This window comes from Anomaloglossus baeobatrachus, chromosome 1, assembly GCF_048569485.1.
Source record: "Anomaloglossus baeobatrachus isolate aAnoBae1 chromosome 1, aAnoBae1.hap1, whole genome shotgun sequence".
In the NCBI taxonomy this organism is placed as follows: Eukaryota; Metazoa; Chordata; class Amphibia; order Anura; family Aromobatidae; genus Anomaloglossus; species Anomaloglossus baeobatrachus.
In genome coordinates this window covers 584,925,513-584,944,270 of record NC_134353.1, presented here as the reverse complement: position 1 = coordinate 584,944,270, position 18,758 = coordinate 584,925,513, and the positions used below count along the sequence as shown (strand labels likewise).

Sequence of the window (18,758 nt, the reverse complement as noted above, 5' to 3'; positions counted from 1 at the left end):
GCTCCCCTCTCCCTAGCGCCAAAGCCCACTGTTGTATCGTGTCCCTGGTGTACCCGTATTTGTTGCTGTGCTCATGGGGATTCCCGTATCCCTGGTGGAAACCCGATCATAGCATGACATGCGGGTTATGTAATATAGCTGACATCAGTAACATGTGGTAAGAGCTCAGATCCACACATGTGGATCCATTTCCAGGACATTAATTCACGTCATGTTGTAAAAATATATTTAGCCTAATAGAAAACAAAAGATGCTTGCTTGTGTGGAAGGCTGACAATGCAATCTGCTATTCTGGAAAATGTGCATTGGAACAATACACCAGCATTTGTTGTGCTCATATGTTTTTTTGCAAATGTGTTGGTCCATTGTTCTGAAAGGAACCATTTATGAGGGAAAATGTAAAGCAGAATAAATTTTGTTTGCCTAATTAACTTTTACCATAAAGTTAAAATGAATTACAAAATCGTTCTTTATGCCAGTATCTGCCAACAAGGTCAAAAAGAAAGGTTCCACCGAGATTTGAACTCGGATCGCTGGATTCAAAGTCCAGAGTGCTAACCATTACACCATGGAACCTATTATATTAACCCCATAAAATATATTTTTACAACATTTACTAATCTTCTCTAATTACAACTTTGAACAACAGGTTTGGTATTGGGTGGAGCAGCAAAAGTCACAAATTATAGATCTGAACATGCTATTCCAAGTCACCTGTGACGTAAAATTTCTCTATATAAGGTGTTATCAAAGCGATCCCAAATATCCATATAACAATATAGCTGTTCACGAAGTATTGAATAGATAACTAACATAATATTAGGATCTAATGCCTACAATAATAAAGTAAAGTAAATTACATATATACAATAATATATTTTGCAAACTATAAACAAGTTTACAAGCTCTGATGCAACAAAAACCCTCACTGCTGTTAAAGTATTTCTGTCACTCAGTACATTTTCAATGTGGTCTCAGCAATTTCTGAGAGTACTTAGAAATCTGGAGTAGGCTACATTCACTCATCCGTTTCCATTTTACCATCCATCAACTGATGTATGTCTTCCATTTTTTACTCCAGACCTCGCCATCATCAGGCGTTCCTCTGGGATAAGGGACGGTTAGGGGCTCCCCTAGCTTGACGGCCAGTTTAGGAGTCCCGAATCCCAGTCACCTCATTAGAATCGTGACAGTTCTATTTGTGAAAAATACTGATAGCGCATGTATGCCGATGCCTGAATGAGGTCTAAGTTAGAGGAAACTTCTGCAAATACATGGAGAACATCAAAATGTTAATTGTGGTAACATGTAAAGCCAGAATGCCACATTGTAAGGTAATAGGACAAGCCACCATGCCGATCATTAACCCCTTCTAGCATGATGTACTGATACAATTTATCTATGTAACCTGACATAAGAAGTAAGTCCCCTATCTTATACTCACCTTCTAGAGGCTTCACCTTCTATTGCCGCTGCTCAGAATGGTCTCCGGCAATTTGTGACCTACCGGTTAAGATAATGTTTCATGGAGCGCATCGAAGCTCACAACTCAATATATCTCTATGAGAACCTCGTTCTGGCCCTATTCTGGATCTCATAGAGATGCTTTGGGAGCTTGTGACGTAACTTCTGACTTCCAGTCAGTCAGAAGTTACAGTCACAAGATGGCGAGACCAGAGCAGCGTCGATAAAAAGTGAGCCACCGATACGTGAGTATATGACAGGGGGCTTTGATTTAAAGCGCCAATCCAGCGTGGGTTTTGTTTCAGCGCTGGCGTGGTGCATTAACCCCTTCACGACAATGGACAGATAAATCCGTCATGGAGCGTGTCCCATTAAGCTCCGCCCCCTGCCGCGGGCAGGCGGCGTTGATCGGCACACATATCAGCTGTTTTCAACAGCTGACATGTGTGCCTGCATGTTATGAGTGGAATCGCATTCCACCCGCAACATTAACCCCTTACATCTCACTGCCAAAGTCTGGCAGCGAGATGTATATACGTGCGGTGAAGATTTTCACTTACCGTCGCCCCCACCGGAAGTCACGTGAGTGATCATGTGACTTTCGGTGGTTGCCATCGTAGCACAGGGTCATGTGATGACGCCTGAAGCTATGACGTTTCACTTTCGTGTTCACCCGGCCCGGAGCAGAGTGAAACAGGAAGTGACTGTATCTGCTGTTTACAGCTGTATAGCTGTGATCAGCAGATAGATAAGAGCAATCGGATTGCTGATCGCTATAGCCCCCTAGGGGGACTAGTAAAATAAAAAAAAAAAAGTAAAAAAAAAGTTTTAAAAAAAACCCTAAAAGTTCAAATCACCCCTCTTTCCCCCCATTGAAAATTAAAGGGTTAAAAAATAAATAAATATACACATATTTGGTATTGCCACATTCATAAATGCCCGATCTATCAAAATATAAAATCAATTAATCTGATTGGTAAACGGCGTAGTGGCAAAAAAATTCCAAACGCCAAAATTATGTTTTTTGGTCGCCGCAAGTTTTACGCAAAATGCAATAACAGGCGATCAAAACGTAGCATCTGCGCAAAAATTGTACCATTAGAAACGTCAGCTCGAGATGCAAAAAATAAGCCATTACTGAGCCAGAGATCCCAAAAAATGAGAACTCTACGGGTTTCGGAAAATGGCGCAAAACGTACGCCACTTTTATTGGACAAGTTTGTGAATTGTTTTTAACCCCTTAGATAAAAGTAAACCTATACATGTTTGGTGTCTACAAACTCGCACCGACCTCAGGCATCATACCCACTTATCAGTTTTACCATATAGTGAACACCGTGAATAAAACATCCCAAAAACTATTGTGCCATCACACTTTTTTTGCAGTTTTTCCACACTTGGAATTTTTTTGCTGTTTTCCAGTACACCATATGGTAAAACGTATGGTTTCATTTAAAAGTACAACTTGTCCCGCAAAAAACAAGCCCTCATATGGCACAATTGACAGAAAAATAAAAAAGTTACGGCTCTCGGAAGAAGGGGAGCAAAAAACAAAAACGCAAAAACGGAAAGTGCCCCGGGGCTGAAGGGGTTGAATCTACGCCACCTATCATATACACATCTTCCGGTGGTGCTTTAGTTATTTTGATTTGCTGAAGTCAAATCTGAAAATGAAAATTTTTAGTTGGCTCTTGTTGACTCACATATGCCAACCTGATGTATTCTATACAATTCACATATGCCAACCTGATATACTCTACACAACTCACATATGCCAACCTGATATACTCTACACAACTCACATATGCCTTCCTGATGCACTCTATACAACTTATGTATGCCACCACATTATAAAATTTACATACCAAGAAACCACTTGGTTCCAATATAGGGTCACTAGTGGGGCGTTTCTACTGTTTAGGCACATCAGGGGCTCTCCAAACACAACATGACACCCTCAGACCATTCCATCAAAGTCTGAGTTTCAAAACATCACTCCTTCCTTTCAGTGCTTGACAGTGTGTCCAAACATTAGCATACTGAGGAGAAATTGCACAACAAATTTTGGGGTCCACTTTCTCCCGTTAACCTTGTGAAAATGAAAAAAATGTGTGGCTTAAGCATCATTTTTGTTGTACAATTTTTTTGTTTTCATTTTTCAAGATTTAACATTGTAAAATTCTGTGAAGCACCTGGAGGTTCAAGCCGCTCACCACAAGTCTAGATACATTCATTGAGGGGTCTAGTTTCCAAAATGGGGTCGCTTGTGAGGAGGTTTCCACTGTTTAGGCAACTTAGTGGCTCTCCAAACGCAACATGAAGCCCGCAGACCATTCCATGAAAGTCTGCCCTCCAAAATGTCACTCTTTCCTTTTAGAGCTTAAAAGTGTGTCCAAACGGTAGTTTTCCACAACATATGGGGTATCTGTGTACTCAGGAGAAATTGGACAACAAATTGCATACCGTCCAACCGTCACAGATTCAGCAAGACTGTCCCGATTTGAGGTCTCTCTCCCGCAGTCCCAGCTCTTGTCCCGGGCTCCTCCCACTCAGTACAGTGAATAAATTAACTCTGGAAGAGCAGTACATAAATTAATTTATCACAGCTCTGATTTCCCAGACAGAGCTAGAACACATGAGTTTGTGAGTTCTTTGCCCATAAGGCAGCAGCTCTACCATTGAGCCACTGCTTGTATTGAGAGACATAGTAGGATTTGGTAATTTTGACCTCTGTATTGCAGGCAGAGAAGCCAGAAGCAAAATATTCAGCTACAGAGATATATAGATAGATATACTGTATACTGCATCTATATGTAGGTGAAGGAAAAAAGTCAGATTTTTTTTGTCCCCAGAAAATTACTATAAAGAAATGAGAAAAAAAAAATAAAAATATAACTTTATTTTTCACCACTCCCTAAGAATAAAACCAGCAACTTTCCAACACATAACAGCAGATATAGCTGTTGAGCCACCAGCTTTGATGATGGCAGAGGAAGGATTGTACATATATGAACTTGCAATGCAGCCTCTGATTACACAGGACACAGAGCTCCATTATACAGTACAGAGCATCTGTGTCCTGTATTCTACAGGGAGACTAAAAGATTGTTTCTTCTAATAAAATTACTAAAAATAAAAAACTAGAATAATGTAATTTTATTGCGCTTTTTTTAAAAAAAAAAAAATAAACATCACAAATCAGCAAATAACATGGACATATTTGTTGTCCCTGTAATCGTTACAATGCGAACAACAAAGTGATCAGATTATTTATGGGGATAAAAATTGTGATAAAAATGTATCAGACGCTGTGTTCACACATAGCATAAATGCTGCGTTTTTTCTGCAGGTATTCGCACCACACAATAACAATCTTATCTATTTATTGTGTGTTTGCTGCGTTTTTTTATGCGTTTTTTCCTGATATCTCATACATGTTTGGTGCAGATGTGAATCCGGGTTTTTAATGAATTTTTAATACTGCAGAAAAGCTTTGATTCTGTATTTAAAAATGAAGCCGCATTTGTTTTTGTTTTTTTGGCAGGTTCCACAAAGAAGCCTAGAGAAAAAAACCCACCAAAAGCGCACAGTTCAGCGGTGTCTTTCGATGCACCGAGGATGGAGATTTCATGACGTCTCATCCACTTTGCTTGGACCTTAAAGGCCGCTTTACACGCTGCGACATCGCTCAGATGACCCAAACAGCGATCTCGTTGGGGTCATGGATTTTGTGACGCACATCCGGTCGCTTTAGCGATGTCTTTGTGTGTGACACCTATGAGCGATTTTGAATCATCGCAAAATTGGTCAAAATCGCTCATCGGTGACATGCCCCCCTATTCTCAATTATCACTGCTGCAGCTATCGATGTAGCTCCTCGTTGCTGCAGCAGCACACATCGCTATGTGTGACACCGCAGGAACGAGGAACCTCACCTTACCTGCGTCCACCCGCAATGAGGAAGGAAGGAGGTGGGCGGGATGTTACGTCCCGCGCATCTCCGCCCCTCCGCTTCTATTGGGCGGCGGTTCAGTGACACTGCTGTGACGTCGCTGTGACGCTGAACGAACCGCCCCCCTTAGAAAGGCGGCGGTTCGCTGGTCACAGCGACGTCGCTAGGCAGGTAAGTAGTGTGACGGGTCCGCGCGATGTTGTGCGCCATGGGCAGCGATTTGCCCGTGTCGCACAACCGATGGGGGCGGGCATGCACGCTAGCGATATCGGTCACGATATCGCAGCGTGTAAAGCGGCCTTTAGTCCGTGTTCACATGTAGCGTAAGTGCCGGGTTTTTCTGCTGCTCTTTTTTTTTGCACATAAATTTTGATGTGTTTAACTGTCCAAGCAAAATGGATGTGATTTCATGAAAAGACGCCGCTGAACTCTGCTGTTTTGGTGCTTTTTTTTCCCCTCTAGAGGCTTCTTTGTGAAACTTAAAAAAAACACATGGAAAAAAAACTGCAGTTACTTTTTTAACTGCAGAATCCAAGCTTTTCTGTACTATAAAACACTTAAAAACGCAGATTCACATCTGCACCAAAAGCGCAACAAATAAGGGGAAAGGCAATAATAAAAGAAGATTGTTACTTTGAAGATTGTATTATTACCCCTCTATAAATCACTTGTAAGGCCACATCTGGAATATGGGATTCAGTTTTGGGCTCCACATTTTAGAAAGGACATTCAGAAGTTAGAGTCAGTTCAAAGGCAGGCAACTAGACTACTACAAGGAATGGAAGGCCTCCCATATGATGACAGGTTGAAAAAGTTAGATATGTTTAGCTTAGAAAAAAGACGTCTCAGAGGAGATCTCATTTATATGTATAAATACATGTGTGGTCAATATAAAGGACTGGCACATGACTTATTTCTTCCAAAGACAGTACTAAGGACCAGGGGGCACTCGCTGCGAGTGGAAGAAAAGCGATTCCGACAGCTAAATAGGAAAGGGTTCTTTACAGTTAGAGCAGTCAGACTGTGGAATACACTACCACAAGAGGTAGTAATGGCAGATACTATAACAGCTTTCAAAAAAGGGCTGGATGATTTCCTCACTACACACACCATTGTTGGTTATAAATGACTTAGTGACTAAGGGTATGTGCGCACGTTGCTTTTTACCTGCTTTTTACCTGCTTTTTTGCTGCTTTTTCTTCTGCGCTGTTTAATGCCAAAATGGATGTGTTCTTCTATTCAAGCAAAGTCTATGGGAATTTGGGTTTCTTGTTCACACTATGTTGTTCAAAATGCTGCCTTTTTGTGGCAGAACTTTGGTCAAAAACTCAGCTTTGCAGTGCAAAACCCAAATGGCAAAAACAATTGACATGTTGCTTCTTTGAAAAGCTGAGTTTTTGACCAAAGTTCTGCCTCAAAAAGGCAGCATTTTGAACAACATAGTGTGAACAAGAAACCCAAATTCCCATAGACTTTGCTTGAATAGAAGAACACATCCATTTTGGCATTAAACAGCGCAGAAGAAAAAGCAGCAAAAAAGCAGGTAAAAAGCAGGTAAAAAGCAACGTGCGCACATACCCTAAATGTAGAACTGGTGGAGGAAGGTTGAACTAGATGCACCTAGGTCTTTTTTCAACCTCTATGTAACTATGTAACTATGTGATTGTATAATTTGTTGCAGACATTTGCAGAAAACAATTTAAGGCTATGTTCACACTAGAAAAATGATTTTTCTTAAGAAATTTCTTAAGAGTGCACCTGTGTTAAAAAACGCACCAAAAACGCACCTGCGTTTTTGCCGCGTTTTCGGTGCGTTTTTGGTCCGTTTTTACCGCTGGTTGCTCCCTGCGTTATTGTGCCAATTATCTATGGCAAAAAACGCAGTTAGCTGCAGAAAAGAAGTGACATGCTCATTCTTTTTCTTAAGAAAATCTACTGAAAGAATTTTCTTAAGAAAAAAACGCAGTGTGTGTACAGCTAATTTTTTTTGCCATAGGTTTTGCTGGGGAATGTCTGCAGAAAGGTTACAAGAATTTCTCAAGAAATTTCTGCAGCAAAAACGGACCCAAAACGCAGGTAAAAAACGCAGTGTGTGAACATAGCCTAACAGTCTGTGAACAGACACAAAAAAGCAACAGGTTATATAGTGGGTTCTGGCTGCTATGCATGAATGAACAGCCCGGGAATCTCCTGAACATCCCTCACTGCCAAATGGGTGGGGCTAGGGGGCGTCACCAAAATGCGCCATGGCGTGCAAAGTGTGCCGCAACCATTGTGCCTCTGTTCTCCAAATGTTGGGAGGTATGAAATGGTGTGGTGCATTTTCTCCTGTTACCTTTGTGAAATTGCAAAATTTAGAGCTAAGGCCCTGTGCGCATGTACCGGTTTTTTCCGCGGATTTCCTGCGGTTTTGCTGCATGTTTCGCTGCAGAAAATGTTCATAACATCTCTGCAGTGATTCACCAGCAAAACCTATGGGGAAAAAAAAATGCTGTGCGCACTATGCGGAATTTGACAGCTGCATGTTTTGCTGCGGGATTCCCGATGGAATGCATTAAAACACATGTACCAACCCGCACGCTGCAAAACCGCGGCAATACCGAGAACAATACCGTGGTAAAACCACGGCAAAGTGCATGCAGTTTTCGGTGCGGTTTGCCGCGGTTTTTTACCGCGGGTGTGGTAATCTTTCAGACCCTGCGGAATTTTCTTAAGAAAATTCCGTTTTCCAGTGCGCACAGGGCCTAAAGTAAGATTTTTGTGGGAAAAGGTAACATTTTCATCTTTCTTCCACAGTTCTTCCATTCCTGTGAAGCATCTAAAGGGTTAATAAACTTCTTGGATGTGGTTTTGAGCACTTTGAGGGGTGCAGGTTTTAGAATGGGGTCACTTTTGGGTATTTTCTGTCACCTCGGCCTCTCAAAGTCACTTCAAATGTGACATGGTCCTTAAAAAAATGGTTTTGTAAATTTTGTTAGAAAAATGAGAAATTGCTGATAAATTTTTAACCCTTCTATTACTTCCTAACAGGAAAAAAAGATCTTTCAAAAATGGTGATGTGCACAGTAGACACTTTCCCCTCCAGGGCCACTCGCTGCATTGTATGGTATTGCTGCACTCATTTTTGCTAGTATATTTGTTAAAAAAAAAAAAGTTAAAAAATAAAAACATAAATAAAATAAATATAAAAAAAAAAAGAACGTGACCAAGAGAGCGCTGTAGAAAACCAATGTCAGGGTGTAATGTGGGGCTCAGCGCCGGGGCCTCCCTCTGGTGAGCGCCCCCTGCTGTCTCCGTCCATACCGCCTGCCCCGCCGTGTGTGAGTGTAGCCGTGTGAAGCAGCAGTGCTGGAGAGCACACACATATGTGCACAGCGCTGCACTCGGCGGCACGCAGTCACCCGGCACCGGAGGAGTGGCAGGCTGACCCGGAAGCGCATGAGTCTCCGCCTGTAGCCGCGGACATGGCGGAGTGGAAGGAGGAGGTGGAGGTGCTCGTCCAGCGGGTGGTGAAGGACATCACTGGCGCTTTCCGCAGGAACCCCAACATGTAAGTGCTGGCGGCGGTGACGTCACCGAGCGGTGGTGACGTCGCTTGATTGTTACGTAGGTGGCGGCGCCGCTCGAGTTTGGAAAGTTTGAGTTGTGTCCTGTAGTAACCGCTGTGTCCGTACCTGAGCTGTGAGCAGAGCGGTGTCCATGGTAACAGCTGTGAGGTGCCCCCTCCCCCTATCATTATTTATACTTAAAGGAGAACACCCAGACATTACCCTGCGCAGGACTGCTGCATACTGGCGCCTCCTGCACGCACGGGCCATGATGTCATGTTTACTGCAGCCCGACACACAAAGGAGCAGAGTGCAGTGCTGATAGCTGATCCGGATGTGAGCACCGCCACTGCTGACTACACCTCCGGCCCCAGCTTCTATGTGTGTCCACTGTAAACAGCTGCCCGAACCTGTGATTGTCGGCAGCGGTGATATGCTGCAGTCATGGGGGCTCTGCTGCTATGTAAACGGGACAGTGTCAGAGTGTAAGCTAAAAGGTTTGTCCAATGCTTTACAACTCCCTAACAATGGGTCCAGGGTGCTTCAGAGAGTGAAAGAAAAGCTGTTCTAACCACCCAGTCCAGTGCCATTGCTCCACTCCGTCCTGTCCCCGCCAGCCTTGTGATGTGAGCAGTCCAGTGCCATTGCTCCACTCCGTCCTGTCCCCGCCAGCCTTGTGATGTGAGGAGTCCAGTGCCATCGCTCCACTCCGTCCTGTCCCCGCCAGCCTTGTGATGTGAGCAGTCCAGTGCCATTGCTCCACTCCGTCCTGTCCCCGCCAGCCTTGTGATGTGAGCAGTCCAGTGCCATTGCTCCACTCCGTCCTGTCCCCGCCAGCCTTGTGATGTGAGGAGTCCAGTGCCATCGCTCCACTCCGTCCTGTCCCCGCCAGCCTTGTGATGTGAGCAGTCCAGTGCCATCGCCCCACTCCGTCCTGTCCCCGCCAGCCTTGTGATGTGAACAGTCCAGTGCCATCGCTCCACTCCATCCTGTCCCCGCCAGCCTTGTGATGTGAACAGTCCAGTGCCATCGCCCCACTCCGTCCTGTCCCCGCCAGTCTTGTGATGTGAGGAGTCCAGTGCCATTGCTCCACTCCGTCCTGTCCCCGCCAGCCTTGTGATGTGAGGAGTCCAGTGCCATCGCCCCACTCCGTCCTGTCCCCGCCAGCCTTGTGATGTGAGGAGTCCAGTGCCATTGCTCCACTCCGTCCTGTCCCCGCCAGCCTTGTGATGTGAGCAGTCCAGTGCCATCGCCCCACTCCGTCCTGTCCCCGCCAGCCTTGTGATGTGAGCAGTCCAGTGCCATTGCTCCACTCAGTCCTGTCCCCACCAGTCTTGTGATGTGAGCAGTCCAGTGCCATTGCTCCACTCCGTCCTGTCCCCGCCAGCCTTGTGATGTGAGGAGTCCAGTGCCATTGCTCCACTCCGTCCTGTCCCCGCCAGCCTTGTGATGTGAGGAGTCCAGTGCCATCGCCCCACTCCGTCCTGTCCCCGCCAGCCTTGTGATGTGAGGAGTCCAGTGCCATTGCTCCACTCCGTCCTGTCCCCGCCAGCCTTGTGATGTGAGCAGTCCAGTGCCATCGCCCCACTCCGTCCTGTCCCCGCCAGCCTTGTGATGTGAGCAGTCCAGTGCCATTGCTCCACTCAGTCCTGTCCCCACCAGTCTTGTGATGTGAGCAGTCCAGTGCCATTGCTCCACTCCGTCCTGTCCCCGCCAGCCTTGTGATGTGAGCAGTCCAGTGCCATCGCCCCACTCCGTCCTGTCCCCGCCAGCCTTGTGATGTGAACAGTCCAGTGCCATCGCTCCACTCCGTCCTGTCCCCGCCAGCCTTGTGATGTGAACAGTCCAGTGCCATCGCTCCACTCAGTCCTGTCCCCCGCCAGTCTTGTGATGTGAGGAGTCCAGTGCCATCGCTCCACTCAGTCCTGTCCCCCGCCAGTCTTGTGATGTGAGGAGTCCAGTGCCATCGCTCCACTCAGTCCTGTCCCCCGCCAGTCCTATGATGTGAGCAGTCCAGTGCCATTGCTCCACTCCGTCCTGTCCCCCGCCAGTCTTGTGATGTGAGCAGTCCAGTGCCATTGCTCCACTCAGTCCTGTCCCCGCCAGCCTTGTGATGTGAGCAGTCCAGTGCCATTGCTCCACTCCGTCCTGTCCCCCGCCAGTCTTGTGATGTGAGCAGTCCAGTGCCATTGCTCCACTCCGTCCTGTCCCCCGCCAGTCTTGTGATGTGAGCAGTCCAGTGCCATTGCTCCACTCCGTCCTGTCCCCGCCAGCCTTGTGATGTGAGCAGTCCAGTGCCATTGCTCCACTCCGTCCTGTCCCCGCCAGCCTTGTGATGTGAGCAGTCCAGTGCCATTGCTCCACTCCGTCCTGTCCCCGCCAGCCTTGTGATGTGAGGAGTCCAGTGCCATCGCTCCACTCCGTCCTGTCCCCGCCAGCCTTGTGATGTGAGCAGTCCAGTGCCATCGCCCCACTCCGTCCTGTCCCCGCCAGCCTTGTGATGTGAACAGTCCAGTGCCATCGCTCCACTCCGTCCTGTCCCCGCCAGCCTTGTGATGTGAACAGTCCAGTGCCATCGCCCCACTCCGTCCTGTCCCCGCCAGTCTTGTGATGTGAGGAGTCCAGTGCCATTGCTCCACTCCGTCCTGTCCCCGCCAGCCTTGTGATGTGAGGAGTCCAGTGCCATCGCCCCACTCCGTCCTGTCCCCGCCAGCCTTGTGATGTGAGGAGTCCAGTGCCATTGCTCCACTCCGTCCTGTCCCCGCCAGCCTTGTGATGTGAGCAGTCCAGTGCCATCGCCCCACTCCGTCCTGTCCCCGCCAGCCTTGTGATGTGAGCAGTCCAGTGCCATTGCTCCACTCAGTCCTGTCCCCACCAGTCTTGTGATGTGAGCAGTCCAGTGCCATTGCTCCACTCCGTCCTGTCCCCGCCAGCCTTGTGATGTGAGGAGTCCAGTGCCATTGCTCCACTCCGTCCTGTCCCCGCCAGCCTTGTGATGTGAGGAGTCCAGTGCCATCGCCCCACTCCGTCCTGTCCCCGCCAGCCTTGTGATGTGAGGAGTCCAGTGCCATTGCTCCACTCCGTCCTGTCCCCGCCAGCCTTGTGATGTGAGCAGTCCAGTGCCATCGCCCCACTCCGTCCTGTCCCCGCCAGCCTTGTGATGTGAGCAGTCCAGTGCCATTGCTCCACTCAGTCCTGTCCCCACCAGTCTTGTGATGTGAGCAGTCCAGTGCCATTGCTCCACTCCGTCCTGTCCCCGCCAGCCTTGTGATGTGAGCAGTCCAGTGCCATCGCCCCACTCCGTCCTGTCCCCGCCAGCCTTGTGATGTGAACAGTCCAGTGCCATCGCTCCACTCCGTCCTGTCCCCGCCAGCCTTGTGATGTGAACAGTCCAGTGCCATCGCTCCACTCAGTCCTGTCCCCCGCCAGTCTTGTGATGTGAGGAGTCCAGTGCCATCGCTCCACTCAGTCCTGTCCCCCGCCAGTCTTGTGATGTGAGGAGTCCAGTGCCATCGCTCCACTCAGTCCTGTCCCCCGCCAGTCCTATGATGTGAGCAGTCCAGTGCCATTGCTCCACTCCGTCCTGTCCCCCGCCAGTCTTGTGATGTGAGCAGTCCAGTGCCATTGCTCCACTCAGTCCTGTTCCCCGCCAGTCCTATAATGTGAGCAGTCCAGTGCCATTGCTCCACTCTGTCCTATCCCACGCCAGTCTTGTGATGTGAGCAGTCCAGTGCCATTGCTCCACTCCGTCCTGTCCCCGGCAGTCTTGTGATGTGAGCAGTCCAGTGCCATCGCTCCCCTCAGTCCTGTCCCCGCCAGTCTTGTGATGTGAACAGTCCAGTGCCATTGCTCCACTCCGTCCTGTCCCCGCCAGTCTTGTGATGTGAACAAATAAGAAAGCCGCAGAGACACCATCACGTGTTTCTCAACGCTGGCAGGAAACTAGCCAGGTCTTTCACCGTGAAGGAACAACCACGGGAAGGGCAGTCTCCAGTCAAGGAGACCACCTATACCAAACATGGTATCCATCCACAGACAGCCGTTTCGGGGTATTTGCCCCTCATCAGTGTGGAGTAGGAATCTGGCTAGTGGGGGCAATGCCTAGTAAAAGACTACTTAAGCAAGCATTGTTGACCTTAGGGCGATCAACATATCCACTGCGGAGACACCATCACGTGTTTCTCAACGCAGTGATTCTAGAGCATTGCCCCCTGGGAAGTATGCAAATAAGAAAGCCGCGGAGACACCATCACGTGTTTCTCAACGCTGGCAGGAGAAAATTCGGGCAAATACCTCGAAACGGCTGTCTGTGGATGGATACCATGTTTGGTATAGGTGGTCTCCTTGACTGGAGACTGCCCTTCCCGTGGTTGTTCCTTCCCGGTGAAAGACCTGGCTAGTTTCCTGCCAGCGTTGAGAAACACGTGATGGTGTCTCCGCGGCTTTTTTATTTGCATACTTCCCAGGGGGCAATGCTCTAGAATCACTGCGTTGAGAAACACGTGATGGTGTCTCCGCAGTGGATATGTTGATCTCCCTAAGGTCAACAATGCTTGCTTGTGATGTGAACAGTCCAGTGCCATTGCTCCACTCCGTCCTGTCCCCGCCAGTCTTGTGATGTGAACAGTCCAGTGCCATTGCTCCACTCCGTCCTGTCCCCGGCAGTCTTGTGATGTGAGCAGTCCAGTGCCATCGCTCCCCTCAGTCCTGTCCCCGCCAGTCTTGTGATATAAACAGTCCAGTGCCATTGCTCCCCTCAGTCCTGTCTCCGCCAGTCTTGTGATGTGAGCAGTCCAGTGCCATCGCTCCCCTCAGTCCTGTCCCCGCCAGTCTTGTGATGGAAAGAATAAAAAAATTCTTCTTTGATTCACATAAAGTGCCGTACACAGCAAACCGTGTGCGCATGAATAGCGTGCACTGTTTACTGTGTAATGCACTACATAAGAACTAAATAAAGAAGAATTTGTATGTTTACAAGCCGGATTCCTGTCTTCTCTTCGGATTATGCTGGCTATGGCGAATCCAATTTCCGAACTCCTTAATGAACAAAGATGGGCAATACCGTGAGCTGGACTTTACATTTATAAACCGTCCAGTGCCATGCTTACACTCGATCTTATGTGCCCACCACTTGTAATGTAAACAATGTCATGTGACCATTGATTGGCTGCAGCCTTCACATTATCTGAACCTACTAGTAGTTTTCAAAAGCATATGCTAGTGGTAACATGGTCAACTTAACTCCATAAATACACAAATCAAAAAGGAAAATCACTGGGTATATATAAAAAAAACAACACCATTAGTACAGTTAGGTCCAGAAATATTTGGACAGTGACACAAGTTTTGTTATTTTAGCTGTTTACAAAAACATGTTCAGAAATACAATTATATATATAATATGGGCTGAAAGTGCACACTCCCAGCTGCAATATGAGAGTTTTCACATCCAAATCGGAGAAAGGGTTTAGGAATCATAGCTCTGTAATGCATAGCCTCCTCTTTTTCAAGGGACCAAAAGTAATTGGACAAGGGACTCTAAGGGCTGCAATTAACTCTGAAGGCGTCTCCCTCGTTAACCTGTAATCAATGAAGTAGTTAAAAGGTCTGGGGTTGATTACAGGTGTGTGGTTTTGCATTTGGAAGCTGTTGCTGTGACCAGACAACATGCGGTCTAAGGAACTCTCAATTGAGGTGAAGCAGAACATCCCGAGGCTGAAAAAAAAGAAAAAATCCATCAGAGAGATAGCAGACATGCTTGGAGTAGCAAAATCAACAGTCGGGTACATTCTGAGAAAAAAGGAATTCACTGGTGAGCTTGGGAACTCAAAAAGGCCTGGGCGTCCACGGATGACAACAGTGGTGGATGATCGCCGCATACTTTCTTTGGTGAAGAAGAACCCGTTCACAACATCAACTGAAGTCCAGAACACTCTCAGTGAAGTAGGTGTATCTGTCTCTAAGTCAACAGTAAAGAGAAGACTCCATGAAAATAAATACAAAGGGTTCACATCTAGATGCAAACCATTCATCAATTCCAAAAATAGACAGGCCAGAGTTAAATTTGCTGAAAAACACCTCATGAAGCCAGCTCAGTTCTGGAAAAGTATTCTATGGACAGATGAGACAAAGATCAACCTGTACCAGAATGATGGGAAGAAAAAAGTTTGGAGAAGAAAGGGAACGGCACATGATTCAAGGCACACCACATCCTCTGTAAAACATGGTGGAGGCAACGTGATGGCATGGGCATGCATGGCTTTCAATGGCACTGGGTCACTTGTGTTTATTGATGACATAACAGCAGACAAGAGTAGCCGGATGAATTCTGAAGTGTACAGGGATATACTTTCAGCCCAGATTCAGCCAAATGCCGCAAAGTTGATCGGACGGCGCTTCATAGTACAGATGGACAATGACCCCAAGCATACAGCCAAAGCTACCCAGAACTTCATGAGTGCAAAAAAGTGGAACATTCTGCAATGGCCAAGTCAATCACCAGATCTTATCCCAATTGAGCATGCATTTCACTTGCTCAAATCCAGACTTAAGACGGAAAGACCCACAAACAAGCAAGACCTGAAGGCTGCGGCTGTAAAGGCCTGAAAAAGCATTAAGAAGAAGGAAACCCAGCGTTTGGTGATGTCCATGGGTTCCAGACTTAAGGCAGTGATTGCCTCCAAAGGATTCGCAACAAAATATTGAAAATAAAAATTTTTTTTTCTGGGTTTGGTTTATTTGTCCAATTACTTTTGACCTCCTAAAATGTGGAGTGTTTGTAAAGAAATGTGTACAATTCCTACAATTTCTATCAGATATTTTTGTTCAAACCTTCAAATTAAACGTTACAATCTGCACTTGAATTCTGTTGTAGAGGTTTCATTTCACATCCAATGTGGTGGCATGCAGAGCCCAACTCGCGAAAATTGTGTCACTGTCCAAATATTTCTGGACCTAACTGTATATATTGAGCACAAAATGTAAATATTAGTTCAAAATTTATATTAAAAGTACATGTAAACAATGTATTCATGTAAATTCCTGTGAAAGTGAACCTGTGAGCTGTGATATACACACAGAACCACGAGCAGTTCTAGGTGCATATTGCTAATCCTTGCCTAATCATCCCTGCATCTAGTAGCATAGATAAAGAAATCTTTAGAAAAGCATTTCTAAAGATCCTTTATAATATGCTAATGAGCAGGGGGACTAGTCACAAGGCCATTATTTCCCTCGATTAGTCCTTCTTTGCATGTTAGCATGCGCCCACAGGGGTGTTCTAACATTGCTATTCAATGCCCATTGCCCAGCATCGTCAGCGGTGATGCACGAACCTGTGTCCATTGACAGCACTTCAGAGCGATGTTTTTAGGGTCATTGTATATGATCAGACGTCCCCGGCATTTCTGGTCATGCGCACTATGAAGCTGGGTGTACGCGTCTCGGCTTCAGAGATGTCTAGTACACATAACCGGAAGTGATGGGACTTCTGATCATGCGCACTGATCCTAAACCCAGCGCTTGCTTAACAACCGAGCCCTGCCTCTCACAGCCAGGAATGGTGCCCGTACCAGCCCTGGCTGTTTAACCCCCTAAATAACGCTATCAATATCAATCACAACATTTAGGGGGCTTGGGAAAGGGAGTGCGCTCCCTCTCCCATCCGATCAGTGCCCCCGTGACGTCATATCAAGGACTGGCTTGTTGCTATGGTGACCCGAGGTCATCATGACAGGGGTCACCCAGCTATGTGAAGCCTTTTCGACCATACTAGGAGCATGGTCTAAAATGCTTCTGTCAGTGTAGCACTGACAGATATAATGTATTGCAATGCTAGTGCATTACAATACATTATACAGTTAGGTCCAGAAATATTTAGATGGTGGCATAAGTTTGGGCATTTTAGCTGTTTACCAAAAACATATTAGAGATACGTTTATATGATAAACATGGGCTTAAAGTGCAGACTTTCAGCTTTAATTTGATGGTACTCACATCCTAATTGGAGTAAGGGTTTAGGAATTACAGTTCTTTAATATTTAGCTGCCTCTTATTCGAGTAATTGGACAGTTATCTCAAAATCTCTTTTATCAATTACATGGGCTATTCCCTCATTAATCCATTATGAATTAAGCAGGTAAAAGGTCTGGAGCTGATTCTAGATGTGACATTTGCATTTAGAATCTGTTGCTGTGAACCCACAACATGCGATCAAACGAGTCCTCAATGGAAGAGAAACAGACCATCATTAGGCTAAAAAAATAAATAAATTCGTCAGAGAGATAGCAGAAATGTTAGGAGTCACCAAATCAATAACCTGGTACATTCTGTAAAAAAAGAGTGCACTGGTAACCTTGGGAACTAAAAAAAAGCTTAGATCTCCACAGAAGGCAACAGTGATGGATGATCACAGAATCCCTTCTATGGTGAAGAAAAAACGTTCAACATCTCCTCAAGTGAAGAACACTCTCCAGGAAGTAGGTATTTCAGTATCTAAGGCTGCTTTCACATTTGCGTTGAATGGCATCTGTTGCTATTTGCCGCCTTGAGGAATTACGGTAACCGTTGCAGGAGACCGTTTTATTCCTCATAGACTTCTATTAGCTACGGATAGCAACGGATGGCCTTGCGTTGCATCAGTCAGCCGACTCTGCGTTGCATCCACCTGGCAGATGGAACACTGCATGTAGTGTTTTTCTGTGCTTGGCGGAGTGTCAAAAAAACGCAACCTGCAGGATTCCGTCGTTGTCTGTTGTTTTTATAATGGACGCCTATGGTAGCGGATTCCGTTAGAATCCGTCATTTGACGGATTCCGTTAACGCATCCATCTTTACACAACTGGGCATGCCCAGATCTGTAAAGTCAAGAAAAAAAACCTATAACAGATTGTGTTATTTTGTACGATCCGTAGCATCTGTTGTGCCACTATATGCAACGCATCCGTTGCATCCGTCACACAACGCAATGCAACGGATGCCGTTCAAGTGTGAAAGCAGCCTAAGTCTACCAAAAGTCTAAAGAGAAGACATCAAGAGAGCAAATACAGGAGGTTCACCACAAGGTGCCAACCATTAATCAGCCTTAAAAGTAAAAAAAGAATGATTAGACTTTGCAAAAAAAAAACCTCTAAAAAAAGTAGCCCAGGTCTGGAAAAGCAATTCCTTGCACAGATTAAACTAAGATCAGCCTGTACCATAATGATGGGAAGAAGAAAGTATGCAGAAGACTTGGGACGACTCACAATCAAAAGCCCACCACATCCTCTGTAAAACATGGTGGAGTGAGTGTGATGGCTGGGCATGCATGGCATCCAAGGCACTGGGTCACTAGTGTTTATTGATGATGTGACTGAAGACAGAAGCAGGTGGATGACTTCTGAAGTGTACAGGGCTATACTTTCTGCACAGATTCAACCAAATGCAGCAAGGATGATTGGATACCTCTTCACAGTACAGAAGGACAATGACCCAAAACATAATGTGAAAGCAACCCAGGAGTTTAAGTCAAATAAGTGATGGCCGAGTCAATCACCAGATCTCAGCCCAATCGAGTATGTATTTCACACGCGTAGGACAAAACTTAATGGAAAAAGACACACAAACAAGCAACTACAGTAAAGGCCCGGCAATGCATCACAAAGGAGTCTACCCAGCGGTTTTTGAGGTCCATGCTTTCCAGACTTCATGCAGTTATTGCCTGTAAAGGATTCTCTTTGAATAATTCAAAATGATCATTTTATTTCTGGTAAAGTAATTGTCCAATTACTTTTGAGCCCCTGAAGTGAGGAAGTTTT

At 46.2% G+C, this 18,758-nt stretch overlaps 1 protein-coding gene and 1 non-coding gene across 2 annotated transcripts in view; one reads left to right on the top strand and one right to left on the bottom strand.

Annotated features, from left to right (window-relative positions):
* Nucleotides 1–504: 504 nt before the first annotated feature.
* Nucleotides 505–576, bottom strand: TRNAQ-UUG (transfer RNA glutamine (anticodon UUG)). The gene has a single exon. It is a non-coding gene; the product is annotated as a tRNA-Gln (tRNA).
* An 8,204-nt stretch (nt 577–8,780) lies between these two features.
* PTAR1 (protein prenyltransferase alpha subunit repeat containing 1) overlaps nt 8,781–18,758 on the top strand; it is an 83,242-nt gene continuing 73,264 nt past the window's right edge. The window contains exon 1 of the mRNA XM_075317873.1: nt 8,781–8,966. Within this exon, the coding sequence (XP_075173988.1) occupies nt 8,782–8,966 (185 nt within the window). The 5' untranslated portion in view covers nt 8,781. The remainder of the gene's footprint in view (nt 8,967–18,758) is intronic.